The sequence below is a fragment of the Salmo salar genome, chromosome ssa10 (genome assembly GCF_905237065.1).
Source record: "Salmo salar chromosome ssa10, Ssal_v3.1, whole genome shotgun sequence".
In the NCBI taxonomy this organism is placed as follows: Eukaryota; Metazoa; Chordata; class Actinopteri; order Salmoniformes; family Salmonidae; genus Salmo; species Salmo salar.
Genome location: NC_059451.1, coordinates 36,629,650 through 36,655,636, shown reverse-complemented (window position 1 = coordinate 36,655,636; position 25,987 = coordinate 36,629,650). Strand labels below are relative to the sequence as shown.

The 25,987-nt window shown below is 41.8% G+C and overlaps 3 protein-coding genes across 13 annotated transcripts in view; 1 reads left to right on the top strand and 2 right to left on the bottom strand.

Annotated features, from left to right (window-relative positions):
• Window positions 1-5,365, bottom strand: part of sec16b (SEC16 homolog B, endoplasmic reticulum export factor) — a 32,757-nt gene extending 27,392 nt beyond the window's left edge. For 3 of the 4 annotated variants that reach the window (XR_001318572.2, XR_006756941.1, XM_045687721.1), the window contains exons 1-2: window positions 5,232-5,365; window positions 4,729-4,797 (exon numbers count right to left, since the gene is read on the bottom strand). The gene's annotated coding sequence lies outside the window, so the exon portion shown is untranslated. Of the gene's footprint in view, window positions 1-4,728; window positions 4,958-5,231 lie in introns of those variants that run through there. The other variant, XM_045687722.1, reaches the window with a different exon arrangement.
• Window positions 5,366-6,209: 844 nt separating this feature from the next.
• Window positions 6,210-9,236, top strand: LOC106560326 (growth arrest and DNA damage-inducible protein GADD45 alpha). Its single transcript, XM_014123135.2, has 4 exons — window positions 6,210-6,375; window positions 6,675-6,776; window positions 6,983-7,196; window positions 8,333-9,236. Exons 1-4 carry the CDS (start codon window positions 6,233-6,235, stop codon window positions 8,441-8,443), a joined length of 570 nt encoding a protein of 189 aa, XP_013978610.1. The 5' UTR covers window positions 6,210-6,232; the 3' UTR covers window positions 8,444-9,236.
• A 2,683-nt stretch (window positions 9,237-11,919) lies between these two features.
• Window positions 11,920-25,987, bottom strand: part of LOC106560325 (guanine nucleotide-binding protein G(I)/G(S)/G(O) subunit gamma-12) — a 58,395-nt gene continuing 44,327 nt past the window's right edge. For 5 of the 8 annotated variants that reach the window (XM_045687718.1, XM_014123125.2, XM_014123129.2 and 2 more), the window contains 3 exons: window positions 17,805-17,858; window positions 17,596-17,704; window positions 11,920-14,708 (listed from right to left, as the gene is read on the bottom strand). In XM_045687718.1, coding sequence (XP_045543674.1) covers window positions 14,583-14,708; window positions 17,596-17,688 — 219 coding nt within the window. In that variant the 5' untranslated portion in view covers window positions 17,689-17,704; window positions 17,805-17,858 and the 3' untranslated portion in view covers window positions 11,920-14,582. The other 3 variants (XM_014123131.2, XM_014123126.2, XM_014123130.2) reach the window with 3 other exon arrangements.

Genomic DNA, 25,987 nt, shown 5'->3' with positions numbered 1-25,987 from the left:
TTTCATCCAACTGGTGACAGATTCAAAAATCCGCATAAAAACTATTTGCACATTTTCCCACCAGAGATGTTTCCATCAAATTGACTTGTTGTAGATAAAAGGCTGTGCATGATGACAGAGTGCACATAAAAATTACTTTTGCGGTTAAATTCCCATGTACCGAATAAAAAATAAAAGTAAAATGGGTTTCCATCGCATTTTCAAGTCTACTGATTGTTTTCTCACAATTATTTTTTGTTATTCAGTGAGTGTGCTCACTCTGGTATTGGTATGTGCGCTCTAGCCAGCCAACAGCGTGCAGGGGGCGCAGCGTGCAGGGGGCAGGGCGCAGATTGGGTGCTGTTGGCTAGAGTGCACGTATAGCCTACATTATGAGATTATTATGGGCAAAAGACCAAGATTATTTTTATTTGTCAAATAGCAGACAAGCATTGATCATAACATCACCAGAATAAGACCCTCAATATTTATTGGAAAGGAGCATCAAGCTCATCGCCTTGCACTTTCACCACCCTGTGAAGTTCATCATAACTTATTTCATCTGTAGCCTAATAAACGGCATGCTTTCCCAGAGGAGTCGTAGTGGGAGGACCACACTACATGTCATCGCGTGACTCCAAGATTACTTCGATATGAGGGTTATTATATCAATATTTCAACATAAAAGCGTTTCCACCCACATTTCACGCACAATTCCTTTTACCAACAGAAAAAGATCCCACCTTTTCTAGTGTACTTTGTTTTGTCGACATTTGGCAAGTTTCCATCAGGCCTGTCATGACATTTTTTATTCAACATGCACTTTGTTCGCGTAAAAAGGAGGAGGGGGCAGTGTTGCAAACCTTGCTATGAGCCACGTTACAATTCCAAGCAAGTGGGTTAACCCTATTGGCATGATGCGTAGGGTGTTTGTCTATCACACCAGCGACCCAAATTGTAATCTCGACAGATTTTAAGGTCTAGAAAGGAACAGTAGAGGACAGTCTAGCTGTATTTTAACTTCTGATACTGATGCGCTGCCTGTTACCGATCATCACTCTCCCATGTTGTCCTATATAGTGCAGACACATAGGCCTATTTTCCAATCAGGCCCAGATATTCAGGAAATGGATTACTGTTCTCCTAGCAGCAGGATATTATGCTGGCAGAACAATCGCAGATGTTTTCCTCAAAATAAGAGTCCCAATGCAAAGACACAGTGACACAGGGAATATTGATTTTCTTTAGCACTCTAGTGCAGTGTCAGCCACCTGTCCAATCGGAGAGGCTATTCCTCGACCTAGAACCTAAGAACCTAACGCTTCAATATAGCCTAAATATTTGTAGTTTAACTTTTAAAATGTTTTACCTTTTCTGTGTGGCATAAACACAACCAGTTACAATGCAATACACTGTAATAGACTTTACATGGGATAAATATTGGCTTATAGAGAGATACGTTTTCTACCTGTCTCAGCTAAAGTGGGGTGGGAAATATTCAGTAGAGTCTCTACTTACGAATGATGTGTAGTTTTGGAGGGGGACTGGGTTATAGACATATGCATTTGTCCTGCATGTTATATTAATCCCAAAACAATAACTGAATGTACTGTTGTTGTGTTGAATATCAGTTGTAAAGATAAAACACTTTGACACTTTGTTATCTTACTATGTTAGCTTCCAGTGTGACAAAAATGTAAACAAAGTCAAAGACACAATGTAAACAATCATGGACTGACATACCTGTTAACGACCTAGATTAACCTAATGGTGATGGTAATGGTCCATTTAACACATTTAAATCAACCCAAGGCCAGTTTTGACTTGTGCCAAAAAATGCATCAGGTCAATCGCTTGAACTGACAAATAAAATATTTTTTTATGTAGTATCTTAGTAAAATAATGTTGGTATAGATTTATATCAACCCAGTTATGCATAGCCTTTCAAACATTTTCTTAAACCCACTTTGGTTGCAATTGTCATTTGTGAGAAAATACAAGGGATTATTAAGTTATTAATCCTGTGTTTCTATGTCAAATGGTTTTTATATTTTTCAGACTTCTGTGATGTATATAAAGTGCAATTATGTAATGCAAACTCAAAATGTAGTACATTTCAACTCTATAACTGACATGGTACAGGTGTCTTCTTTTATAAGCCCATAACCATGTGTGTGAGGTGTATACTTTTGTTTCAAAGTAGATTTGTTTAGGACTACCAAGAAACACTGTCTGATCCTGATTTAACCCACTTCAGTAAAAGGTTAAGCAATGACTACAACTGGTTCAATGACCGAATACTTGTGGGGTACAATGGTCTTTTCAAGCCGCACGTGAAGGAACAATATGCGTTAATGTCCCCTGTGTCTTTTGCGAGTCAGGAATTACAGAGTCTATTTTGTGAGAGCAAAGAGGTTATGCCAAATGTGCCTGGAACGGTGAACAATTGGTGGCATTTTGAGCATGTGATATTGCCTGTGAACGTAAAGTCACATTAGACAGTTATAGTCATAGATATGCAACACCTTCCTAATATCAATTAGTCGGGGCATGAACGAAAGCGTTCCACAGGGATGCTGGCCCATGTTGACTCCAATACTTCCCACAGTTGTGTCAAGTTTGCTGGATGTTCTTTGGGTGGTGGACCATTCGTGATACACACGGGAAACTGTTGAGCGCTCAAAGACATTTAACATTTTTTGTCTTGCCCATTCACCCTCTGAATGGCACACACACAATCCATGTCTCAATTGTCTCAAGGCCTAAAAATCATTATTTAACCTGTCTCCTCTCCTTCATTAACAGGTGACATCAATAAGGGATCATAGCTTTCACCTACAGTAGAGTCACCTGGTCAATCTATGTCATGGAAAGAGCAGGTGTTCCTAATGTTTTGTGTACTCTGTGTATTTAGTAGCAGTAATTGCATTACATTACATCTTAAAATGATGGATTCCTTAAGCCAGAAAAGAACGAGAATTAAAGGATACACTACTTCTACTTCAGAAATATCTGGCATCACAGTATCTGGCAATGCATGGTGTTGTGGTAGATGTGACATTTTCTCATCGGTGTCCCTATTTTAGAAAACAGTCAGATGGTAGTAGTTGTGGTGTTTATGTGTGCTTATTCTCATAAACAGTCTTATTAGAGGGAAATGTGAATACGCGTTGTCACAATGGCATGCGAGAGAATGTTTTATATGACTGATCAGAAATTACAACGTAATACATTTTAAACTCTACAGAAAATGCCTTTGCTGACCTTGATAGATAATCATCACATATCTGTTGTATGTATTATCGTATAATCTTGTCTCTGATATTGGTTTTGAAAACTTGGTTAATAGGCATTTACTGTATACTGCTAACATTGATAGAGATGCAAAACACAGAGGCATATAACTTGTAAATAATGTTCTCCATTGTTGTTCTGAAAGCTTGATTATACTGTATACTGTTAGCCATGTAGCCTTGTTGTCTCATGTAACGCATTTTAAACTCTACAAAAAGTGCCTTTTCTGACCTTAATCAATAATCATTACAATATAGCTTGTAAATAATCTTGTCTCTGTTATAATTTGTAAAACCATTTAATAGGTCTAATAACCTTCATAGATAAGCAGCACATATTGGCCTACAACTTAATAATTTATCATTTTCTCCATTGCTGTTTAGAAAGTGTGATTATACTGTTTCCTAATAGCTGGGTTAATATTCATTACATTTAACATATAAATAAAATTGATTTTCATTTTGATAAAATAGTGTTGCTTTTGTGTGTTTTTTGTTGCTGTCTTTATTGACGTCGGGACCATGGATAGCACCAGATCATTTAAAGCTGTGTTGCTGGACATGTATGACACAGTCCCCCTCCAAAACTACACATATTTGGTTATTAGAGACCCTACTGAGTATTTCCCACCCCACTTTAGCTGAGACAGGTAGAAAAGTTATCTCTCGACAACCCAATATGTATCCCATGTACAGTATTACAGTGTATTGCATTGGGGGCTATGGAAGGGGTGGAGAACAAAGTGCTGTTGGATATGTAGGACACAGTACCCCTCCAAAACTACACATATTTGGTTATTAGAGGACCTACTGAGTATTTTCCACCTTACTATAGCTGAGACAGGTAGAAAAGTTATCTCTACAGACCAATATTTTCAACATACCAGTGCCAACATAGTACTTTTTTCATTAATGGTAAAAATATTTTAAAAACCATATTTGTTATTTGTTTTAATAAATTACTCATTGCCTTTTCTTGTTGGCAAAATAAAAGTGGCCATTGATTAAAATTACATATATTTTGAATGAGTTATCCACATTGCAATGTTTTGAAATGCGGGCTTTTATTTTGAAGGTTAGCTCATTACCATACAAACTTGACATCATCATTTGTGCTTCTGGCAGAATACTAGTGCTACATGGTTAGGCTAATTTAGACCATACATGTTCACATTTGGTCAATATCATGTGTAGCCTACAGATAATAAAATAAAAGCCTTTGAAGGGCATTTGTCCTTTGTCTAAACGAGAGATATCTTGAAATTGAGATTGAGAACCTATTTTCGAGAGAGAACTGTCAATCTTGATTTCTGCAACATAAACCAACAAGGCTATAGCTACCTACCAATACATACATGCACACGTACTTTGTCTTTCCTTGACAGCGCATTTAACATTCTATTAATAATTTTCTTAACAAAAAAATACCAAATATATTTGTAAAGTTCAAACTTACTGTTCACATCTTTTCAAAGCGCTTCCACCCAGCCAGTCGCAGTCAAAGTTCATCTGCCACATAATTTCACTGGAAAAGAAACACAACATTAAATAAACCGACCCGAACTTGACAGATAAAGTTCTCAGGGGTACAAAGTCCAACAGTCCAAATGAGCAGGTAAATAAAAGCATGGCGTAAGAGAGGTATTTTCATTGGATAACAAGGGCCAAATTGCGCATTACAATTAGAGCTTGCATTTGCGCAAATGTAAAATAGTTTCATATATATATATATATAATAAACGTTTCATTGAAAGAAAAAATATATATAAAATATTGTACCCATCTATCAAAATGTATTTCTAAACAAATGTCTAATCTGTGGCCCCGACAAAATCCCGATGCACGTTGTTCATACAATCGTTAGTAAACATATATTGGCACACACCCTTGACAGCAGAACCGTTGTAATAAACATGAGATTACTTTTAAGAAGAGATTAGGCTACTTTGAATTACTTACATCATGTCTCTATATCTATCATTTGCGATATTTTGTGTCTGTGAAAGATAACTGTATCCATTTCCATGTTTACATTTTTTTTATTATTTGGATGTCTGGACATGCCACGTTGCGTTGAACCCCGGGCCGTTGACAGTGGAAATGGGGGGAAAAAAACACCCACCAGCGCATACCATTTAGCTGGAGTTGGTATCCTAAAACCTCCATATTGGGAAGGGAAAAGGTTAGAGCACTGTCTCCCACATAAGTGAAGATCTGAAAGCACAGAGTGGCTATGAAATGAGACTAGGGAGGACCATGTGTAGTCTACTGGTTGGTGTCTTCTGTGGACAAATCACTATGAACTTTTGCATAGCTGTTATTATATCAAGTGTATATCAAATATCTTAAAAGAGTGTGCTGACCAAATTTAAATTAGCTATTTCAAGAGAAGGCAAGGAGTTTCTAAACCATAGGCCTTCTATACAGCTTTGGCAAGGCGTCTCGTATACATCCGCTATGAGATCATTGTTGGAATCACAGCAAATGGAGATAACATCTATTTGATGTGCTCTGCTTGAGTTTCTCCCCACTCATTGGTTGAATCAACTTTGTTTCCACGTCATTTCAATGAATTAACGTTGAATTGACGTCTGTGCCCAGTGGGTTGGGATGCGATGACATTTCAGAAAGTTTAGAATGTTGAATTAGCCTTCAAAGCAAACGGGTATAAAATATGTAGGCTATAATAACAACTGTAAATAAAACGTATTGTCCAAAACTCTGCACACTATCAGTGTGCATTTACCACGAATATACAATGAAATAGTTAGCCACTAATGAATTTCATAGTTTTTCCAGCAGTCGTCGCAGTTTACCAAGGAAGTTACATAGGTGTACTGATACCTGGGGGGCGCTCCTCATTCACGTCAAACACCGTGGAATTAGCATGTGACCAATGGGGTTTGATATGCAAATATGTTGCGTCGAACTCCACCTTCCACGGTGAACTGTGGGGAAATATGAGGAAAAGAGCAGGACACAAGGTCGCGAAATTAACTCCGACGTGGAGAGATCATCTGTGGATATCCTGTCTTCAACGTGGATATTTTCTAATGTGCAATATGACTTTTGAGGAAACCAGCGGAGAAAACTCTACAGAAAGGTAGCTAGCTGAGATAATTTTTTGCAACTTGTTGAAAATGAAAGCTTCAGTTTTCAGCTAAATTTACTTCATTTGGCAAGCAAGCCAATTATAGCAGCTATGTGATGTCAATGTCCCGGTATGGACGAGCGTTTGGCTGAGCATGTCTAAGCTAACCTAGTTAGCTATGCAGTTAGCTAGATAGGTAGGTAGTTATATACTTTCTAGAATGTTGCAAACTGACTAACTATCGATACTTTGTTTTTTGGTCCATGTATCACCCACCATCAATATGCTTCTTTGTTGTTGTGCAACCTCAGGATGGATTCGGTGGCTAAAGCACTGGAGGAGGTCCTCTGCTCCGCGTTACCTCAGGGTTGCATCACTGTCGGGGTATACGAGGCAGCCAAGTCGCTCAATGTGTAAGTAGATAGCAAATGAAGCACATTCAGCAATATTATAACGTTATTAGCTAGTAATAAATCCATTGTGAAATAACTAAATGCAAGGAGTGAAGTACATTGTGTTTCAATATATCCTTACGCAATGAAACTGTAATAAACATTCTGGCAACTAAATTAATATATTCTGCTTGTTTAACAAATTGTGTTGTCATTTAAATCATCAGTGACCCGGATAATGTGGTGTTGTGCCTCCTGGCTACGGACGAGGAACAGGTAGAAGACGTGGCCCTCCAGATCCACTTCACCCTTATCCAGGCGTTCTGCTGCGAGAACGACATCAACATCCTGCGGGTCAGCAACATGAGGCGCCTCGCTGAGATCCTTGGAGGAGTGAAGCCAGGAGGAGAGCCAATGGACATGCACTGTGTACTAGTTACTGTACGTGTCATTACATTATTCATACTCCCCATATCCCTGCACTAAACAGTGCTAGACTTTTATATCAGTTACTCAGATGCTAAAGATTTGCAGGTCAAGAGCTTTGAATACAGAATCAAATGCCTAGATGCAAACAAATATTTGATTTTAATGGCCACAACATCTGGTCTAGTAGTTTTATGTCTTCATTCATTGCTCTGCTCTTTTAAATTGAATCCAGCTGACTGCAGCCACCTGATCTGTAGTGATGTGGGTTGCGTAGTGGTCTGACGTAGCTTACGCTGACTGCAGTACTGCAAGTGATCTGACTCCAGTTACTGGGACTGCGTCCAAATGGCATAGGAATAGGGTGCCATTTGGGATGTACTCTATACATTTGTGGCTGAGTTGGCAGAGCGATGTGTACTCTAGCTGCTCTTCCTGTGGGCCACTAGTATTTCTTCAAACACACATTCCAGGAAATGAAGCTGAGAAAAAGGATGAATGATTGCATATTTGCAGAGCGATTCTTAGAATGCAGAAGTCAGCATGGTGACATTTTTATGCCCTGCTCATACACTTCCTTAGTAGTGATCTGATCTATGAAGCACACTAGCAGGCCATACAGATCGTATAGGATCTTAATTTGATCCCCCTGTTGCAGAACCTTCCTGCAATTCAAGAAATGTAAAACTTGTAATGTATTTGAGGTTTAAAAAGGCTTCTGAAGTTTTGTAATTTCTACTTAGAAATTTCAGACTTGATTTTCCCTTGTATCAACCCCTACAAAAATGTAAATTAATTATAATCCACATAATACTTTACATTTCCTGTTGCTGCAGAAATATTTTTCCTGCTGTAGCAAACTGGCTCTACTTGTCACTGTAACCACACCAGTTGCAGAGAACCCTTATCTTATTATGGTTGTTAGAAATCACTTTTTATCCCTATATTTGATGAATATATTTAGAAAGCACAGCAGTAGATGTGTGCTGATTAACTGTGTAAGCAGTTATGGTAACCATACTCACTTGCAGAGAACCCCTTAGGCCTAACTGATTAGGGTTGTTCTTACACATTTATTAGGTCTGTATTTGAATGCATATGTTTTTAGAAAGCAGCATTAGCCTGACTGTGTTTTCCCTTCCTCTTCACAGAACCCCCAGTTGACCACGTGGAAGGACCCAGCACTGAGCAAAGTGAATCTTTTCTGTAGAGACAGTCGAATCCTGGACCAGTGGGTCCCCATCATCAACCTACCTGACTGATGACTCTACCCATGTTGTGCACTTTATATGGAAACATCGCACACTGCACGAGATCTGTGTATTAACCCCTTTATTGGACCTCTCATGAACAACCTTGATTCTGCCAGAGGGAGATAGAGGACCAGGAAATCTCCCAACAAAATAACAAGAAAATCTCCAACTCCAACAAAACTTGCTGGATCAGTGTGGATTTTATGCAGAGGTTTCGGCTGAGGAAGAGTGATTCAGCATTCTGGGTACCAAGACTGCCATGGTAACAATGATGACTGTAATCACAAGGCAACGGTTGGTCATTGGTATGACTGTGCCCTCCTTGCCGGGAAGAAAGCCATTACAGGAAGCTGAATCATGTGAGCACACACAACAGAACACACTAGACACAGGCGGTGGTGAGCAGAGCAGAGAACACTAGGCAGCAGGGGATTGGAATCTACTGAAGGATCAGACAACTGACTCCAAGGACTGGACCGGACTCGATTTAACCGGACAGGATGTTACTGAACTGGACTGGAGTAGTCTGGACTACAGGTTGGATAATGCCTCAAGGAAAGTGGACAAATCTCAACTGTAATTTATATGATGTTGATCATCTCTGAATTGTTGTTTTGAGAATTATTTAAATAAAAAAAGGGAAGATATTGTCAGGAAAAAGCAATGTATTGACTTAAACATTAACTTGTTGTTTTGTTTTAATTAATATGTTTGCGTTAATTTAATGAATTGTATTTATCTTGCAATGTTCATCAACAGCTACCTTTGTAGAGAAATAAACAGAACTGAACTAAACATTTAATTTGTTTGCTTGTTTGGAATTAATGCAGTGAGTTATGGGTATCATTCTGCAGGTTTTTCATTAACCTGTAAGCAACATCACTCACAGGACTAATAATGCATCTACATTTACATTTTAGTCATTTAGCAGATGCTCTTATCCAGAGCGACTTACAGTAGTGAATGCATACATTTCATACATTTTTTCTCCGTACTGGTTTCTCCATCTCTGTCAAGGCAGTGGAAAACAGGCATTGAACAAGGATTATGTTTGCACCAAGCTTGGTCAAAGAGGCTTTTCACCGAGGTCACTAGATAATCCAGCACAATTCCAGCTGCAGCACCTTTTGTCATTTCACGAAGGTAGTGTTTTTTTTCTCAGCTGCAGGTGTTAACTGCAAACCTCAGTTCAGGGGAATGGAATGGCATGCAACACTTTCAAGTGATCTTTCGCATTCAGCTGAATAAAGAAAGGTGCACTGTTTAACCGGGTGCAAAAAGCTAGTACTTAGTTTTGTGTGTATTTATTACGTAACATACACCATGTCTCAACAATACATCACTCCATTGATCCCGATGGTAAACACTACAGTGTTGGTTATTTACATCCAAGGACACAAAGCCCATGTAACAACAGTTCCACACCCTGCATTCACATCAACATTTTTTAATAAAAAAACGTCACACAGGAGGGAGAAGGAGAATTTCCACATACATATAGTTTCCTTGTGTGATGAGCAGCATCAGGGTGTTTGTGTGATCACCATGACAACCCTTGCTGTCACCGAGGCCCTCTGTTCGAACACAGAAACACCCTCTGTTCAAACACACCTGGCAGGGACAAAAATAGCTAGAGGAAAGAAAATATATATTACTAACCAGCACACTCAGAGGACACCAGAAGTGATTGTGTGTGTGTGTGCAGCAGAGCAAAGCAGGGGGACAAAGCCCTCAAAGAGCAGCTGATGAAACAATGTGTGTGACTGAGTCAAGGCCCATTCACACCCTCACAGTGGGGGTACTACTGACCACTGATTTCATCATGGCTATAAATAGACCCTATGAATGGAGGTGATGCAATCACACTCACAGTGACGCACTGATAGTAATAATAGTGTTACTAATTAGAAGACAACACAAGCAGTGCAGGCTGTTAACCACAAACCACCTAATGTCACGTCAGCATGACGACCTGAAATGTAGCTGTACTCCTGTGGCATCTTAACACAACGGAACATTCAATGATACATTTTTGTCATTTAGCTTTCCCAACCTTTCCGGGGGCAATAACCACACATTTTTTCACAGCATTGTATGTTTCAGGGCAAGTCACCATGAGAGACATGGGTGTGAGCCCACATCTCCAGTCATCAGATCAACTCTAAGCAGTAGAATGCTATGCTGATTTGACCTGGAGTGAGTGAGAATAGAGGAAAGTTGCAGGTGGGCTACTACCTTCTCCTGAGGTAGAAATCTAGTGGTTTTACTGGATATAGGAACTAAGTATAAAACCATAAAGGTCCAAATGAACTGCAGGTCAGGAATGGGGAAGCTGTCCTGTGGGTGAAACAGTGTGGACTGGAGGTTAGGAGAAGGTCAGTACACTGCAACCCCACTCCTCTGAATTTCCACAAGAGTCATGGAAGAATTGCTAGGCTGGGGGCACCACCAGTCAAACTAAACACACATGACACAAATGACAGGAATGCAACTAGGAGGAGCAAGCATAACTTATGGACAGAACACTGGAACATTACTCTGATGAACTCTGAATACACTGTTTCTGTAGGTTTTTACCATGGATCTATAGGCTTAACCGCAATGCCAACAGAGCGGACTCATTTCATAAATATCCTGATCTGTGCAAATATGCATATCTGGAGTAAGTATCAGAGAGCAGGTGAAATATACTTAACACAAGCATATCTTTAACCAGGTGGAGTACAGAAAGGAAATTGTAAGGGAGTGGGTAGTGCAAATAAAAAAAATTTTTCTGTCAAGCGGACAGATAACACAATCACAGATAATCTCCACAAAGCCCAGTGCCATCTAATATCAGAGGGGAGAGTGGCCAATACATCAACGTGAGCCAACATATATGGCCTGACCTGGTTTTTGCCTGTAACATCAGACCCTGAGAGAGAGAGAGAAAGAGAGACTGACAGACAGAGAGAGACAGAGAGAGAGAAAGGCCACTGAAGCACAGGGATCATTACATAACAACCAGACCTGCCTGGACATTGGGGCAGAGAACAGGACAAAATATGGCAGAAATCAGAGCAAAATGGGAATGTTTACAGCCAGGTGACTCACTGACGTGGCACTAGCTAGTCTATTAGTGGTTGTGACAATTCAACAATCTATCCTCTCCACTTGTTCAAATGTATCTGATAATCATTGTAAGACAAGTATTATTTTCTACACAGTTTTTATTGTGCCAGATGCATTTACAAATCACTACTAAATCATTAATATTATGTATTTAAATAAATTCATTAAGATCTACTAAATTTAAGAAGGCAAAATTGGGAATAAAATTGTAATCACTTGAAATAGGAAATATATCCACATAGACAGTACGTACTAGAGACCAAATCCAGCATCCAGTATGTGTCACAGAGAAAAATAAACATGTTTTTCTTTAAAACGGCAAAATCCATTTGCAACATGAATTAAGTTGGAAAAAAATCAATGCAACAGATGCATCAAAATAGCATAGGCCTTTTATTGTAAATGTATATGCAGTGACATAACAGTGAGAAGAAGCAAGTGCAGAAAAACATCATACAGGAACACGCAACTTTAAGCTAGCTTTCAAAGCCACACAGAAAATAATCTCTTGTGGACAGACTATGTAACGTAAATAGTATTTTACGTGAGATTTTCGATTGTAGGTTGCTAAGATTACACAGAATATGGAGGCAAATAGCCTACTATGAGGGGACGTTTCAGTTGGTGCTGCCATCTGTCTCTCTATATAGCAGTTTATAGTAATTATAGGCTTTAACCCACAGGTATAATAGCAACTTATTGTATTGCCAATAATGATACGGACAGATGAATAGCGACAAGCACTTCAAAGATGTGCTCCCTGCATCCACTGGGGATGTATTGATTCAGTTGTTCACGGTATTAGTATAGTGTTGTTTGAGGAGTGTGGCTAAAAAGTAGTGGTGAGATGTCGAAACGAGACTACTTTAATACTAAGGCCCTGGCTGGTTAAACTGGGTCATGTTCATTAGGTAGAAAACGAAGCGAGCCAGGGATGTACTACCTGAACTTGTCTAATTGTTTTAGTTTTCGGTTTTGCTCTTGTCCGCCCCAATGAACACAACCATGGTCTCCGAGTTGCTTTTGACAGTCACGTGCACAGACAAAAAAAACATTCTCCCAAACACACAATAACAATTATTATTCAACGCATGACCATTCTGAGAGTTGAAAAGAAGACAATGGAGCAGCTATTGTAAACATGGAATGTTCACACTCAAGAAGAGATCATAATAACAGTTGTCACAAATGTCATGATGGATCACAGAATCCCTGTCAGAATAGAAGTTGTACATCTATCAATAAAAATGTATTACAGTGAAACACTTTAAAAGCACTGGCAATAAAATACATATCAGAAAACCTTTACATTTCTAGCTTGGTACCAGATCTGTTTGTGCTCTTGTGCTCTCCATTGATGTCCTTGTCAAGCCAGTTTTTATCTTTGTTTGCCACTACAATGAGTGAAGGAGTTGGCATGATAGCACAAACAGATTAGCACCCAGTTTCCTCTGGTGCTGGTACAGATGTAGGATCTTAATTTGAACAGTTTTTCACAGCAGGAAAATAATCCTGCAGCAACAGGAAATGTGAATTATTATGTGGATTATAGTTAATGGACATTTTTGATACATTTTTAATCAAATCTGACATTTTAAAGTGGAAATTACAAACGTTAGAACCCTTTTTAAACCTCAAATACACTGCAAGTTTGCTGTGCAGGAAATGTCCTGCAACAACAGGGTGATCAAATTATGATCCTACATCTGTACATTTGATTAACGTGATTGTGATCTTAACTTCTTCTCCTTCAGCCAAGTAGAGACATCATTATGGAACAACAACTTTTACATCAATGTAAGGCATAGTAAAATAATTTAAAGGGTTACATGGTATCTGCAACACTTTATATTGCTGCTACATTACCTATCTACTGTACCACATACAAATAAGACAACTATGCAAAGTCACAAAGTTTGTAAGGCAAAGGCATGGCAAATTCACAAGAGATAAATATTAGTCTTAAAGTTTAAAGAGTCATTCTTTCATAACAAAAGACATAGACATAGTGGGATAGTTCAAATGTACTACCACCTGAAAATGAAACGATCTGACATCTTTGCAGAAACAAAACAATGCTGGTTAAACCTGCCAGTTTATGAGGCTATTGCTGCAAGCCATATGCTTTCCCTTACAAAACGACAGGCACCCTCTCCTGTTGTGACGGGACATTCACAGGCTGAGTCCCAAATGGCACCCTTTTCCCTTTAGAGCACACATTTTAACCAGGGCCCATAGGGCTCTGATCAAAAGTGGTTCACTCTATAGGGAATAGGGCGCCATTTGGGAAACAGACATAGCTTACCAGCCCATCAGCACTGGTTTTAGAGTCCTCCTGTGTCATGGGACTGGGTGATTTACATAATGGGGTTATTACAGGCTTATACCATACAAACTTGACTGATTGTTTCCCAAAGAAGCTACTGTGTGGGGACTGATGACAAAATCAGGAGCTGAAAGGTTTAACTAGAGTGTGGTGCAAGTGCAATGCTTTATACTTTAGGGCCATTGGCATTATTTATGCTCTGGCTGATGTGAACATTACAGAGTTGGGAACCCATAGTTCAAACCAAGCCAGTATTTAGTCTGCATAACATGAGATAACAATCTGAAAGAACACCCGTCTCTGTTGAGAGGAGCCTCAGAATGAGCTTTCATTCATTCATGACTGATTGAACTAAACTAAAACATTGTTTCTGGGTCACCAATGACCTGTTACATTTTGGCTCATGGTGCTATTTGGTCTTAGTTGTATCTGATGAACAGAGAGCACACCAATGTTTCTGATCCTACCAAAATGGCACTTGTTTACAAGAGTCCAAAAATGGCACCCTATTCCCTATATAGTGCACCATTTTTTTACCAGAGCCCTATGGGCCCAAGGATAACATTTGGAAATCAACCGAAAGCACAAGGCAATAGGGGGAGTGGGGCTGGGCTGGCCTTAAGGCAAATAGTGTACCGGTATTAATGTCATATTTCCCTCTATAAAATAATATACAAATAAAAAAGCAAAGAGATTTCAGCTGTCCCGCTACTATAATATAGTGCACGGCTTCTTGTCTTTGAAGGGGTTTTCAGAGGCTGGGATGCCCATGAGTAGAGGATCGTATTTAGCATGTTCTCCACAATAGTGCATCAGGTCTGCTGAGGCCTTGGACACCTACGGGAGAGAATCATACAGCAGGTTACTGTCAGCCTCAGATGAACACAAAGAAACAGTCAGGAGGCTCACCAAGGAATGTAGTTTGTGTCCCTGAGAGATGCACATCCTTGGTAAAGACTGACTACCCTAAATCAATCCTCAACACATTATGTAGTGGAAATATACACTTGCTTACTACTTATTATGAAGCAATGTACTGGGGATGCATTCTAAATCTGACCACAACTCCATTTTGCTCAATCCCTTCCTATAGGCCGAAAATCAAACAGGAAGTACCCGTGCTAAGGACTATTCAATGCTGGTCTGACCAATCGGAATCCACGCTTCAAGATTGTTTTGATCATGCAGACTGGGACATGTTCCGGGTAGCCTCAGAGAATAATATTGACGTATATGCTGATTCGGTGAGTGAGTTTATAAGGAAGTATATTGGAGATGTTGTACCTACTGTGACTATTAAAACCTACCCTAACCAGAAACCGTGGATAGAGGGCAGCATTCGTGCAAAACTGAAAGTGCGTACCACCGCATTTAACCATGGCAAGGCGACTGGGAATATGGCAGAATACAGAGTAGTTATTCCCTCCGCAAAGCAATCAAACAAGCAAAATGTCAGCATAGAGACAAAGTGGAGTTGCAATTCAATGGCTCAGACACAAGACATATGTGGCAGAGTCAACAGACAATCACGGACTACAAAAGGAAAACCAGCCACGTCATGGACACCGACGTCTTGCTTCCAGATAAACTAAACACTTTCTTTGCCCACTTTGAGGATAATACAGTGCCACCAACTCGGCCCGCTACCAAGGACTGTGGGCTCTCCTTCTCCGTGGCTGACGTGAGTAAGACATTTAAATGTGTTAACCCTCGCAAGGCTGCCGGCCCAGATGGCATCTCTAGCCGCATCCTCAGAGCATGCGCAGACCAGCTGGCTGGTGTGTTTACAGACATATTCAATCTCTCCCTATCCAAGTCTGCTGTCCCCACATGCTTCAAAATGGCAACCATTGTTCCTGTACCCAAGAATGCAAAGGTAACTGAACTAAATGACTATCGCCCCGTAGCACTCACATCTGTCAATATGAAGTGCTTTTAGAGACTAGTCAAGGATCATATCACCTCCACCTTACCTATCACCCTAGAGCCACTTCAATTTGCTTACCGCCCCAATAGGTCCACAGACGACGCAATCACCATCCCACTGCACATTGCCCTATCCCATCTGGACAAGAGAAATTCCAATGTAAGAATGCTGCTCATTGACTATAGCTCAGCATTCAACACCATAGTACCCTCCAAGCTCATCATTAAGCTTGAGGCCCTGGGTCTCAACCCCACACTGTGTAATTGGGTCCTGGACTTCCTGACATGCCGCCCCCAGGTGGTGAAGGTAGGAAACAACATCGCCACTTCGCTGATCCTCAACACAGGGGCCCCACAAGGGTGCGTGCTCAGCCCCCTCCTGTAATCCCTGTTCACCCATTACTACGTGGCCATGCACGCCTCCAACTCAATCATCAAGTTTGCAGACGACACAACAGTAGTAGGCTTGATTACCAACAACAACGAGACAGCCTCCAGGGAGGTGGTGAGGGCTCTCGGAGTGGTGTCAAGAAAATACCCTCTCACTCAACGTCAACAAAACAAAGGAGATGATCGTGGACTCCAGGAAACAGCAGAGGGAGCAACCCCCTATCCATAGACAGGACAGCAGTGGAGCAGGTGGAAAGTTTTAAGTTCCTCTGCGTACATATCACTGACAAACTGAAATGGTCCACCCACAGAGACAGTGTGGCGAAGAAGGCACAACAGTGCCTCTTCAACCTCAGGAGGATGAAGAAATTTGGCTTGTCAACTAAAACCCTCACAAACTTTTACAGATGCACAATTGAGAGCATCCTGTCGGGCTGTATCACCGCCTAGTACGGCAACTGCACCACCCACAACCGCAGGGCTCTCGAGAGGGTGGTGGGGTCTACACAATGCATCACCGGGGGCAAAGTACCTGACCTCCAGGACACCTACAGCACCGATGTCACAGGAAGGCCAAAAAGATCATCAAGGACAACAACCACCCGAGCCACTGCCTGTTCACCCCGGTACCATCCACAAGGCGAGGTCAGTACAGAGAGACTGAAAACAGCTTCTATCTCAAGGCCATCAGACTGTTAAGCAGCCATCACTAGCACAGAGAGGCTGCTGCCTACAATCAGAATTGAAATCATTGTCCACTTTAATAAACGGAACACTAGTCACTTTAATAATGCCACTTTAATAATGTTTACATATCTCGCATTACTCATCTCGTATGTACACTACTGTTCAAAAGTTTGGGGTCACTTAGAAAAGTCTTTGTTTTTGAAAGAAAAGCACACATTTAATGAACAAAAGAAGGCCAGCATCCCAGAGTCGCCTCTTCACTGTTGACGTTGAGACTGGTGTTTTGCGGGTACTTTTTAATGAAGCTGCCAGTTGAGGACTTGTGAGGCGTCTGTATCCTTTTAAAATGATAAACTTGGATTAGCTAACACAACGTGCCATCACAGGAGTGATGGTTGCTGATAATGTGCCTCTGTACGCCTATGTAGATATTCCATAAAAAATCTGCGGTTTCCAGCTACAATAGTAATTTACAACATTAACAATGTCTACACTGTATTTCTGATCCATTTTCTGTTATTTTAATGGACTTTCTTTTTTTTTTTTTTTTTCTAAAACAAGGAAATTTCTAAGTGACCTCAAACTTTTGAACGGTAGTGTATATACGTTGTGGAATTGTTAAAGAGAAGGTCAGCGAAGGCAGTTCTTGCAGGATGAAAAATGTAATATCATATACGTACAGTCTATTTAGGTAATTATGGGTTATGTTTGAGAAGCGTACCTTAATCCTCTCAATGCTGGCCTCTATTCTCAGCTGCTGGACTGTCCTCCTGGCATGGGCAGTGTTATTGGAACTCTGCATCTTTGAAGACATGATGGTCTCCACACACCTGTGTTAAAACACACATACTGGACTCAGTACTGTATAACACTATGTAAAAGAATGACTGACAATAAATGAATTAATTAATAAATGAATATTGGATATACCTTCCACAATTCTGGAGTACTGGCAATTTTTGTGTGTGGCTTTATCTGGAAAAACTAAAGAAAAGCACAATAAACAATCATTAAATCATCATTGGTACATCCATATAGGGCAGCAGAACAGCCAGTCCCTGTATAACAGTCTCATAAAAGATATCCCAGCTACATCAGCAGGCACTTCTTACGTCTTTGTACAGCAGATGGTGTGTTGGAGAATAACCCAAGATGGTTAAGTGCCAGGAACAGAACTTTGACAAGCTGTCTAACAGAACATACAAACACAACGTGGCTAGCAGCAGCTGTTACTCCACTGTCCTTCCTCTCCAGAGTAACTTTCCAAAAGTGACAGTCGGAAGTTCATCTGCAATTTACTGCTCAACCAACAACCTACGAACAAGCTAACGCACATAATCACGCACAGACTGGCATAGACGAAAGTGGTTGCACAACCCACACACAACATGGGCAGTCTGCATTGGTCTTAGCATTGCACGGTATACCAAAACGTAGGTAAGTATTTCAATACAAAAAAATTACATTTGATACTTCTGTCAAATGTGTCTCACGTGATTGAGAGGATCAAGTCTGTGTATAAATGCAGCCCCTTCATAGCGTGAAGAGCAAAGTGCCTGCTCCACTAACTCATTCATTGCTAGAGCTGTCTGGGCTGCATTGTTAGCTCCCCACTCATGCCCACTCATTGTAGGCTAACGTTCCTTGCTAGCTTACAGCTGAAGCAACATCAATTCACTACCCTAGTACTTTGTTTGTGCAAACCATACTGCAAAATATGCTGATTTCAAAGCTGATTGATTGTCACAAAAAAACGTTAATTCACTTTGTCTCCCTCGCCACCAAAAACTCATTCACTTCTTCACTCCCTCGCTTCCAGTCTGGTTTCCAGTAAAATCCAATAGTGTGTGAATGCGGGCTGCATACAGGAACACCCTTGAGCATCCCATTGGTTCCTTCATAAACATCCCCCCTCGAGCATCTCATTAGTTCCTGCATAAATGTCACCCCTCGATCATGACATCTTCATGCTTGTGTGACACTTTTGAATGTGGGTCAAAAGGAAAATACAAGCATTATCGCCCCCGCCTCCTATGTACCAGAGTTCTCCTTGCTAGCTAGCACGTCTGCTGTGTACTGGCGTCCTCCTTACTAGCTAGCGGTAGGCAGGGGCAACACCGGTAGACAGTGTCCTTCGCTCTCGCCTGCCGAACACCTGCCCTCACATTCGTTAAGAGAACTGCGGAAAAACAGTCCCCGACATGCAGGGGCAAAGGATACTGTCTACCGGTCTCCCTGCCTCCCGCTAGCTACTCCGGTATGTGGGAGGCAGGGGCGACACCGTGTGTTAGCTAACTAGCTAGCTTGTTAGTTAGCGACACCGTGTAATAGCTTGCTAGTTTGCTAGCTAGCACACGGTGATCAATGTTGTTGATCAGTACAATCAAATAATATGTTCTCCTAGCAGTTGCCATTGAAATAAGTCCTAAATGGAAGGAATTGTTTGTCATCTGTAGCCCCATGAAATCAGCTAAAACAAGCTCAATAACTCATTGCATGCACACACTCCTATTGAATAATATGCACTCACCTGTATTGTGAAAAGACCTATGCTACATCTTGATTTACTCAGTTTATCAATATATTTACCTATTAAATAAATGAATACCATTATGTTGTTTTGTTGTTAGATTGGTAAAAACAAATTGATTGTATGATTGTATAATTGATTCATTAATGCATACATGGTTGTCTCAACAACAAAAAAAGATATTCAAATGTTCAAATGTAATGATATTGAACTCAAAAGATGCCCAACGATTGAACAGACCAGAATTTATCTGTCTGGATAATATTTTTACTTTTTTTTTTTTTTTTAAACATTTTAGTCAATTAGCAGACACTCTTATCCAGACCAACTTACAGTAGTGAACGCATACATTTCATTTCATGCATTTATTTATTGTACTGGCCCCCCCGTGGGAATCGAACCCACAACCCTGGCGTTGCACACACCATGCTGGCGTTGCAAACACCATGCTCTACCAACTGAGCCACAGGGAATCCGTGCTATCAAGTGCTATTCGGTGACTTTGGCTAATGTGCCTTCTTTTTTTGTTGTAGTATCGTTTTGGAATCGAGTATCGTGACGGTATCGAGTATTATGATACTAAACCTGGTATCGGTATCAAAGTCAAAATTCTGGTATCGTGACAACACTAATTGGTCCATAGCAATAAAGAAATTGCCTGAGAGGACAGGGCTGTAGTGGGTTTGTACAGTATGTAGTAAGAAAGAGACTGCCTGGGTGCTGGGACTGTTTAAGAGCGACCAGTCTGCCAGGTTTCACTTGGAACCTGTGGATCCAGACTGACTGCGTACATGCATGCACGCACACACAAACACACTCTGGTACGCCCGCACACACACAGTGCAGGTCATTTGAGAAGCATCAACAATAACCTTTGTATTGAGGTCATCAATATGTGATCCCACTTCTATTACAATGGCTAAGAGGTTTAAGGAGGAGGATGCCGCACGGAAGGATGCTGAAACGGAATAAAGGAATCTGTAGCCAGCCACAGCGCAGCTGAGTACAAACTGGACGGAGAGACCTCCATCGGAAGCATACATCTCTCTAATCACCCTACCAACCCACTCCTTTCCTCTCCTCCTACCCTTCCTTTCCCTTCCTCCCTCCTTCATTCACAGGAAGATGTATCCCCAGCCAGCCAGCCAGTTCAATTCTCCTCTGAAGTATAAATGATTAAATATGTTCCGGTTTTAAAAATAGAGGCGGGCGGAAGAGGAGAGAGCTGCAGAGGTGGTTAGTCACCCAAACAGACGGGAACGTAAAGATTTAGTACCATAAGGAGTAAGTATAGGAATAGAAACAAAGTATCCTGACAAATAAACACTTCTCAACCAGTCTCAACACTCTTTCCTTCACGTGAGGATCTTGAAATAATCAAAGACACTTCATCCTCTTCCACACCGCAGCTTTCCTTGAATTAATACATCTTTCAATGCTCTGAGACACTTCAAGAGCCCTTCAACCTCATGTCTGCCTCAGTGCCTTTTGTGTGCTTGGCTTGGCTAGACACAGGAGTGGTTTAATGTGCATATCTCTGTTATTTGCGCAACAGTGGGTTTTAAAACACAGCCAGACCACTACACTGACCAGACGATGGTAGAGTGAACACAGGAAGAAGGCCATAATCGGAGGGCTGGGTAAGACAAGGGCTACTAACCCAGTGTCTAACTAACGTCTGCACCAGACTGAAAGTGACGCTAGCAGCTAGGGCTTGGACCATAAAGAGAAGGTGCTTGAGGGTCAATGGGCTGAGTGCCACTGTGTGCAACACTAACAACTAGCTTTTGTCTAGTCAACTCAATGAAGTCTGTTCAGTTGGTGCTACTTTGTCTTGACCTTTGTTTTGTCTGACCTCTCAGTGATGTCATAGTAAAGGAGGCTAGATGTATGGATCAGGTTAATGCTGTAGGCAATACCAAAGTCAGACTAAAAGGAACTGTAGAGGCTTCAAATCTAATCATATCTTATATCTACTTAAAGAAAGTACAGAAGAGTATTAGTATGTGCAGTATTAGTGAGTATCTAAAATGGCACCCTATACCCTATGTAGTGCACTACTTTTAACCAGAACACTATGGCCCTTGGTCAAACTTAGTGCACTAAATAGGGACTAGGGTGCCATTTGGAACGCAATTTTAGAGTCATTCTGTGACACAGCTGGGTTTCATTGTGTATCTGTTTTTAGGTGGTCACGACCAGGGGTTCTTAGGGTTTATACCGGATAGACCCTCCACACCTGATCAGACCACCTAAGGACATGGTCCACAAGGATACTGTAAGAGGCCCACTTGGCACGGCTAAGCTGGCAGCAGAGGTGCCCACCACCACCAGACCACACATACACGTCTGGGCTGGCAGTGGCGTTTCCCTGTGGCTTTGACACAAGCTGAAAGCTGTTGTCCATGGTCTTGCTAATGCTTCAGTAGGAGTAAAAAGTAAAGGAAGTAAGTTCGACACCAGCCGTGCTGATTGGCTTTCCTCTAGGAACAGCCTGGTTGTTTCCCAAACGGAACCCTATTCCATATTTAGTGTACTACTTTTGACGAGAGCCCTATGGCTCTATGGCACCCTATTCCCTATATAGTAAACTGCTTTTGACCAGGGCCCTATTCCCTATTGACTAGAGCCCTATGGGGCCTGGTCAAAAGAAGTGCACCGTATATAGGAAATAGGGTGCCATTTGGGACATAAGTCCTGACTCACTGAGGTCCTTCCCAGGCCTCTGATGTACCCTGAAATAACTCTCCGTTCCTGGGCAGGAAATAGCCACAGTTGGGCATCCCCTGTCGGAAGCGCTGAAGGGACTAAGTCTCGGGATTCACAGATTCTCACTTTACAAATAATAGCCAGCCAATAGGACCACCTCCCTGCTTTGCTCTCTCGTCCAGGAAAGGCAGCCAAGGGTCAGGGATTGTCTGTAGGAATGCCATAGCTAGCATCCCATCCTGCTACCCAGCCTCCTCTCTGGACCACAGATTGGAGTCTTTAGTAATGCCATCTACTACAGCACACTGCATCATTGATACTATTCATATACTGCTCTGAGACCACTGAGGCACTGCTTTCATGTGGCTGTAATGTGGCTGCTGTAGTGTGGCTCTGGTGTGTACACAAGTGGGTTGTCACTACAGCAGAAGAAGCAGGTTTCTGAGAGGCTCTGACCTGTGGTGTGTAACTATAATCATGACACTACCTGCTTCTCTTTAGACATTACTACACAGATAAACCACATCTAACGGTTGCTATACCTAAGACCTACTTTGGTGAAACTATGGTCTTTACTATGGTTACTTGTTATAGATATTATCAATGACTGTATTGCTAATACACTGTGTGAAATAGATACTGGCTATATTCAGAGATTGAGGGATAATTGTAAGAAGAGAGACTTGGCTGAGCTGTGAGAATAATCTCATATCATCTATTATCAGCCAATCTATCCTCTGGCACTACTACTGAATCAGAAGCTAACCCCGCCACCGTTACACAGTCCCTAACCGCCAGTCCCTAACTGGTAGGCCAATGGGAAAATCAGTCCCTAACTGGTAGGCCAATAGGAAAATCAGTCCCTAACTTGTAGGCCAATGGGAAAATCAGTCCCTAACGGGTAGGCCAATGGGAAAATCAGTCCCTAACTTGTAGGCCAATGGGAAAATCAGTCCCTAACTGGTAGGCCAGTGGGAAAATCAGTCCCTAACTGGTAGGCCAATGGGAAAATCAGTCCCTAACTGGTAGGCCAATGGGAAAATCAGTCCCTAACTGGTAGGCCAATGGGAAAATCAGTCCCTAACTGGTAGGCCAATGGGAAAATCAGTCCCTAACTGGTAGGCCAATGGGAAAATCAGTCCCTAACTGGTAGGCCAATGGGAAAATCAGTCCCTAACTGGTAGGCCAATGGGAAAATCAGTCCCTAACTGGTAGGCCAATGGCCATGAGAGAATAAGCAGGCCCTTTATCTATCCTCCGCACTACTAAACTGCCTAGCAACAAGATGGCTTGGCCTTACGCCTGGGCCTAAAAATGTGTCTGAAACCAGATACTACAATGATAGTACAATGAGCTCTCAAGGCTCGGGGGACATTAGAGCCCCACAGGAACAATAAAGACGTGTTATCAGTGCGACTAGATGCTTGACGCTGCCGGACTGACAGTGGGTGATGTGCAAAATGGACGGATCAAAAATAGGGTCCGGGAGTAAAAAAAAAAAGAAAGTTGAACTGCACCCTCATGGATGCTAATCTCAGACAGCCTGATGCTATCTGGGACTGGGAGACAGAGCAGGGAGCTAGTCAGCCGTGCAGGGAAAAGACACAGGCTCTCTGATCTAGTGTAAAAGCACCACCCATAGAAAAACAAACATAGTACACTCAGAAGAACCTTAAATGGGATGGTTCTTTGAAGAACCACACACACTCAACACCTTATTTTATGCAAATAAAGTATTGATCCTTGTTTGCATATTTCCCAGGGTACCATTCGAGTGCATTTTTTAGTTACCAGTACCACCCAAGAGTGTGTTTGCTAGTGACAGACATGGTGGTTGCATTCATTCATTTTCAGTCCTGTGGCCTTTGCCAATTGAGATACTAAGTGAATATGTTTTCATTAATAATTAAAGTTACATTCTTTAAGACAATACAATGCATATTACAATGCATATAGGTCTTATTTTGATGGCCTAGTTTTAGCCTAATACAGTGGCTTGAAACACATGGTTTACAGGCCACATCATGCCTTACAAGTCACAGTATGCTGGCTTGCAAAGTGATGTGTAACTCATATTGGAATCTAGCCAGTGAGGGGATATCCAACATTTTGAGAAAGAAATCACCAGCAACCTGGATTCAGAATGACTGCCAGGGTTGGGAAGACTAAGATGATACTAGATCTAAACTAAAGTATTTAAACTGGAATAACCATTTCAGTAACGGATGCAAGTCCAACTACTAACAGATTGGATTAGTTTAGAAAAATGTATGTTTATATTGGAGTAACATAAGAGTAATAAAAAACATACATATTGAAACAAATAATTCCAATAATCAACCTGCAATAGAGCATGCTGGGAAATATAATAAAGATGGGTGTGGTTTTGTTTCAACTCTGGTTATCAACACCAACAGTGGGGTTATTTTATGCCACTGAATGTTAATTGAACTCTTTAGTGTTCATTTAACTACTGAATCAACACTAGAAACTGAAAGATCTACACTAGTTAACACTGGCCAATTTGCTGTGTGCTGTGAAAGGAAAACATCTGCAGACATTTCAATAACATTTCAGAATTCTGAACAACTGTAGATTACATTTACATTTACATTTATGTCATTTAGCAGACGCTCTTATCCAGAGCGACTTACAAATTGGTGCATTCACCTTATGATATCCAGTGGAACAACCACTTTACAATAGTGCATCTATATCTTTTAAGGGGGGGGTTAGAAGGATTACTTTATCCTATCCTAGGTATTCCTTAAAGAGGTGGGGTTTCAGGTGTCTCCGGAAGGTGGTGATTGACTCCGCTGTCCTGGCGTCGTGAGGGAGCTTGTTCCACCATTGGGGTGCCAGAGCAGCGAACAGTTTTGACTGGGCTGAGCGGGAACTGTGCTTCCTCAGAGGTAGGGGGGCCAGCAGGCCAGAGGTGGATGAACGCAGTGCCCTTGTTTGGGTGTAGGGCCTGATCAGAGCCTGAAGGTATGGAGGTGCCGTTCCCTTCACAGCTCCGTAGGCAATCACCATGGTCTTGTAGCGGATGCGAGCATCAACTGGAAGCCAGTGGAGAGAGCGGAGGAGCGGGGTGACGTGAGAGAACTTGGGAAGGTTGAACACCAGACGGGCTGCGGCGTTCTGGATGAGTTGTAGGGGTTTAATGGCACAGGCAGGGAGCCCAGCCAACAGCGAGTTGCAGTAATCCAGACGGGAGATGACAAGTGCCTGGATTAGGACCTGCGCCGCTTCCTGTGTGAGGCAGGGTCGTACTCTGCGAATGTTGTAGAGCATGAACCTACAGGATCGGGTCACCGCCTTGATGTTAGTGGAGAACGACAGGGTGTTGTCCAGGATCACGCCAAGGTTCTTAGCACTCTGGGAGGAGGACACAAGGGAGTTGTCAACCGTGATGGCGAGATCATGGAACGGGCAGTCCTTCCCCGGGAGGAAGAGCAGCTCCGTCTTGCCGAGGTTCAGCTTGAGGTGGTGATCCGTCATCCACACTGATATGTCTGACAGACATGCAGAGATGCGATTCGCCGCCTGGTTATCAGAAGGGGGAAAGGAGAAGATTAATTGTGTGTCGTCTGCATAGCAATGATAGGAGAGACCATGTGAGGATATGACAGAGCCAAGTGACTTGGTGTATAGCGAGAATAGGAGAGGGCCTAGAACAGAGCCCTGGGGGACACCAGTGGTGAGAGCGCATGGTGCGGAGACAGATTCTCGCCACGCCACCTGGTAGGAGCGACCTGTCAGGTAGGACGCAATCCAAGCGTGGGCCGTGCCGGAGATGCCCAACTCGGAGAGGGTGGAGAGGAGGATCTGATGGTTCACAGTATCAAAGGCAGCAGATAGGTCTAGAAGGATG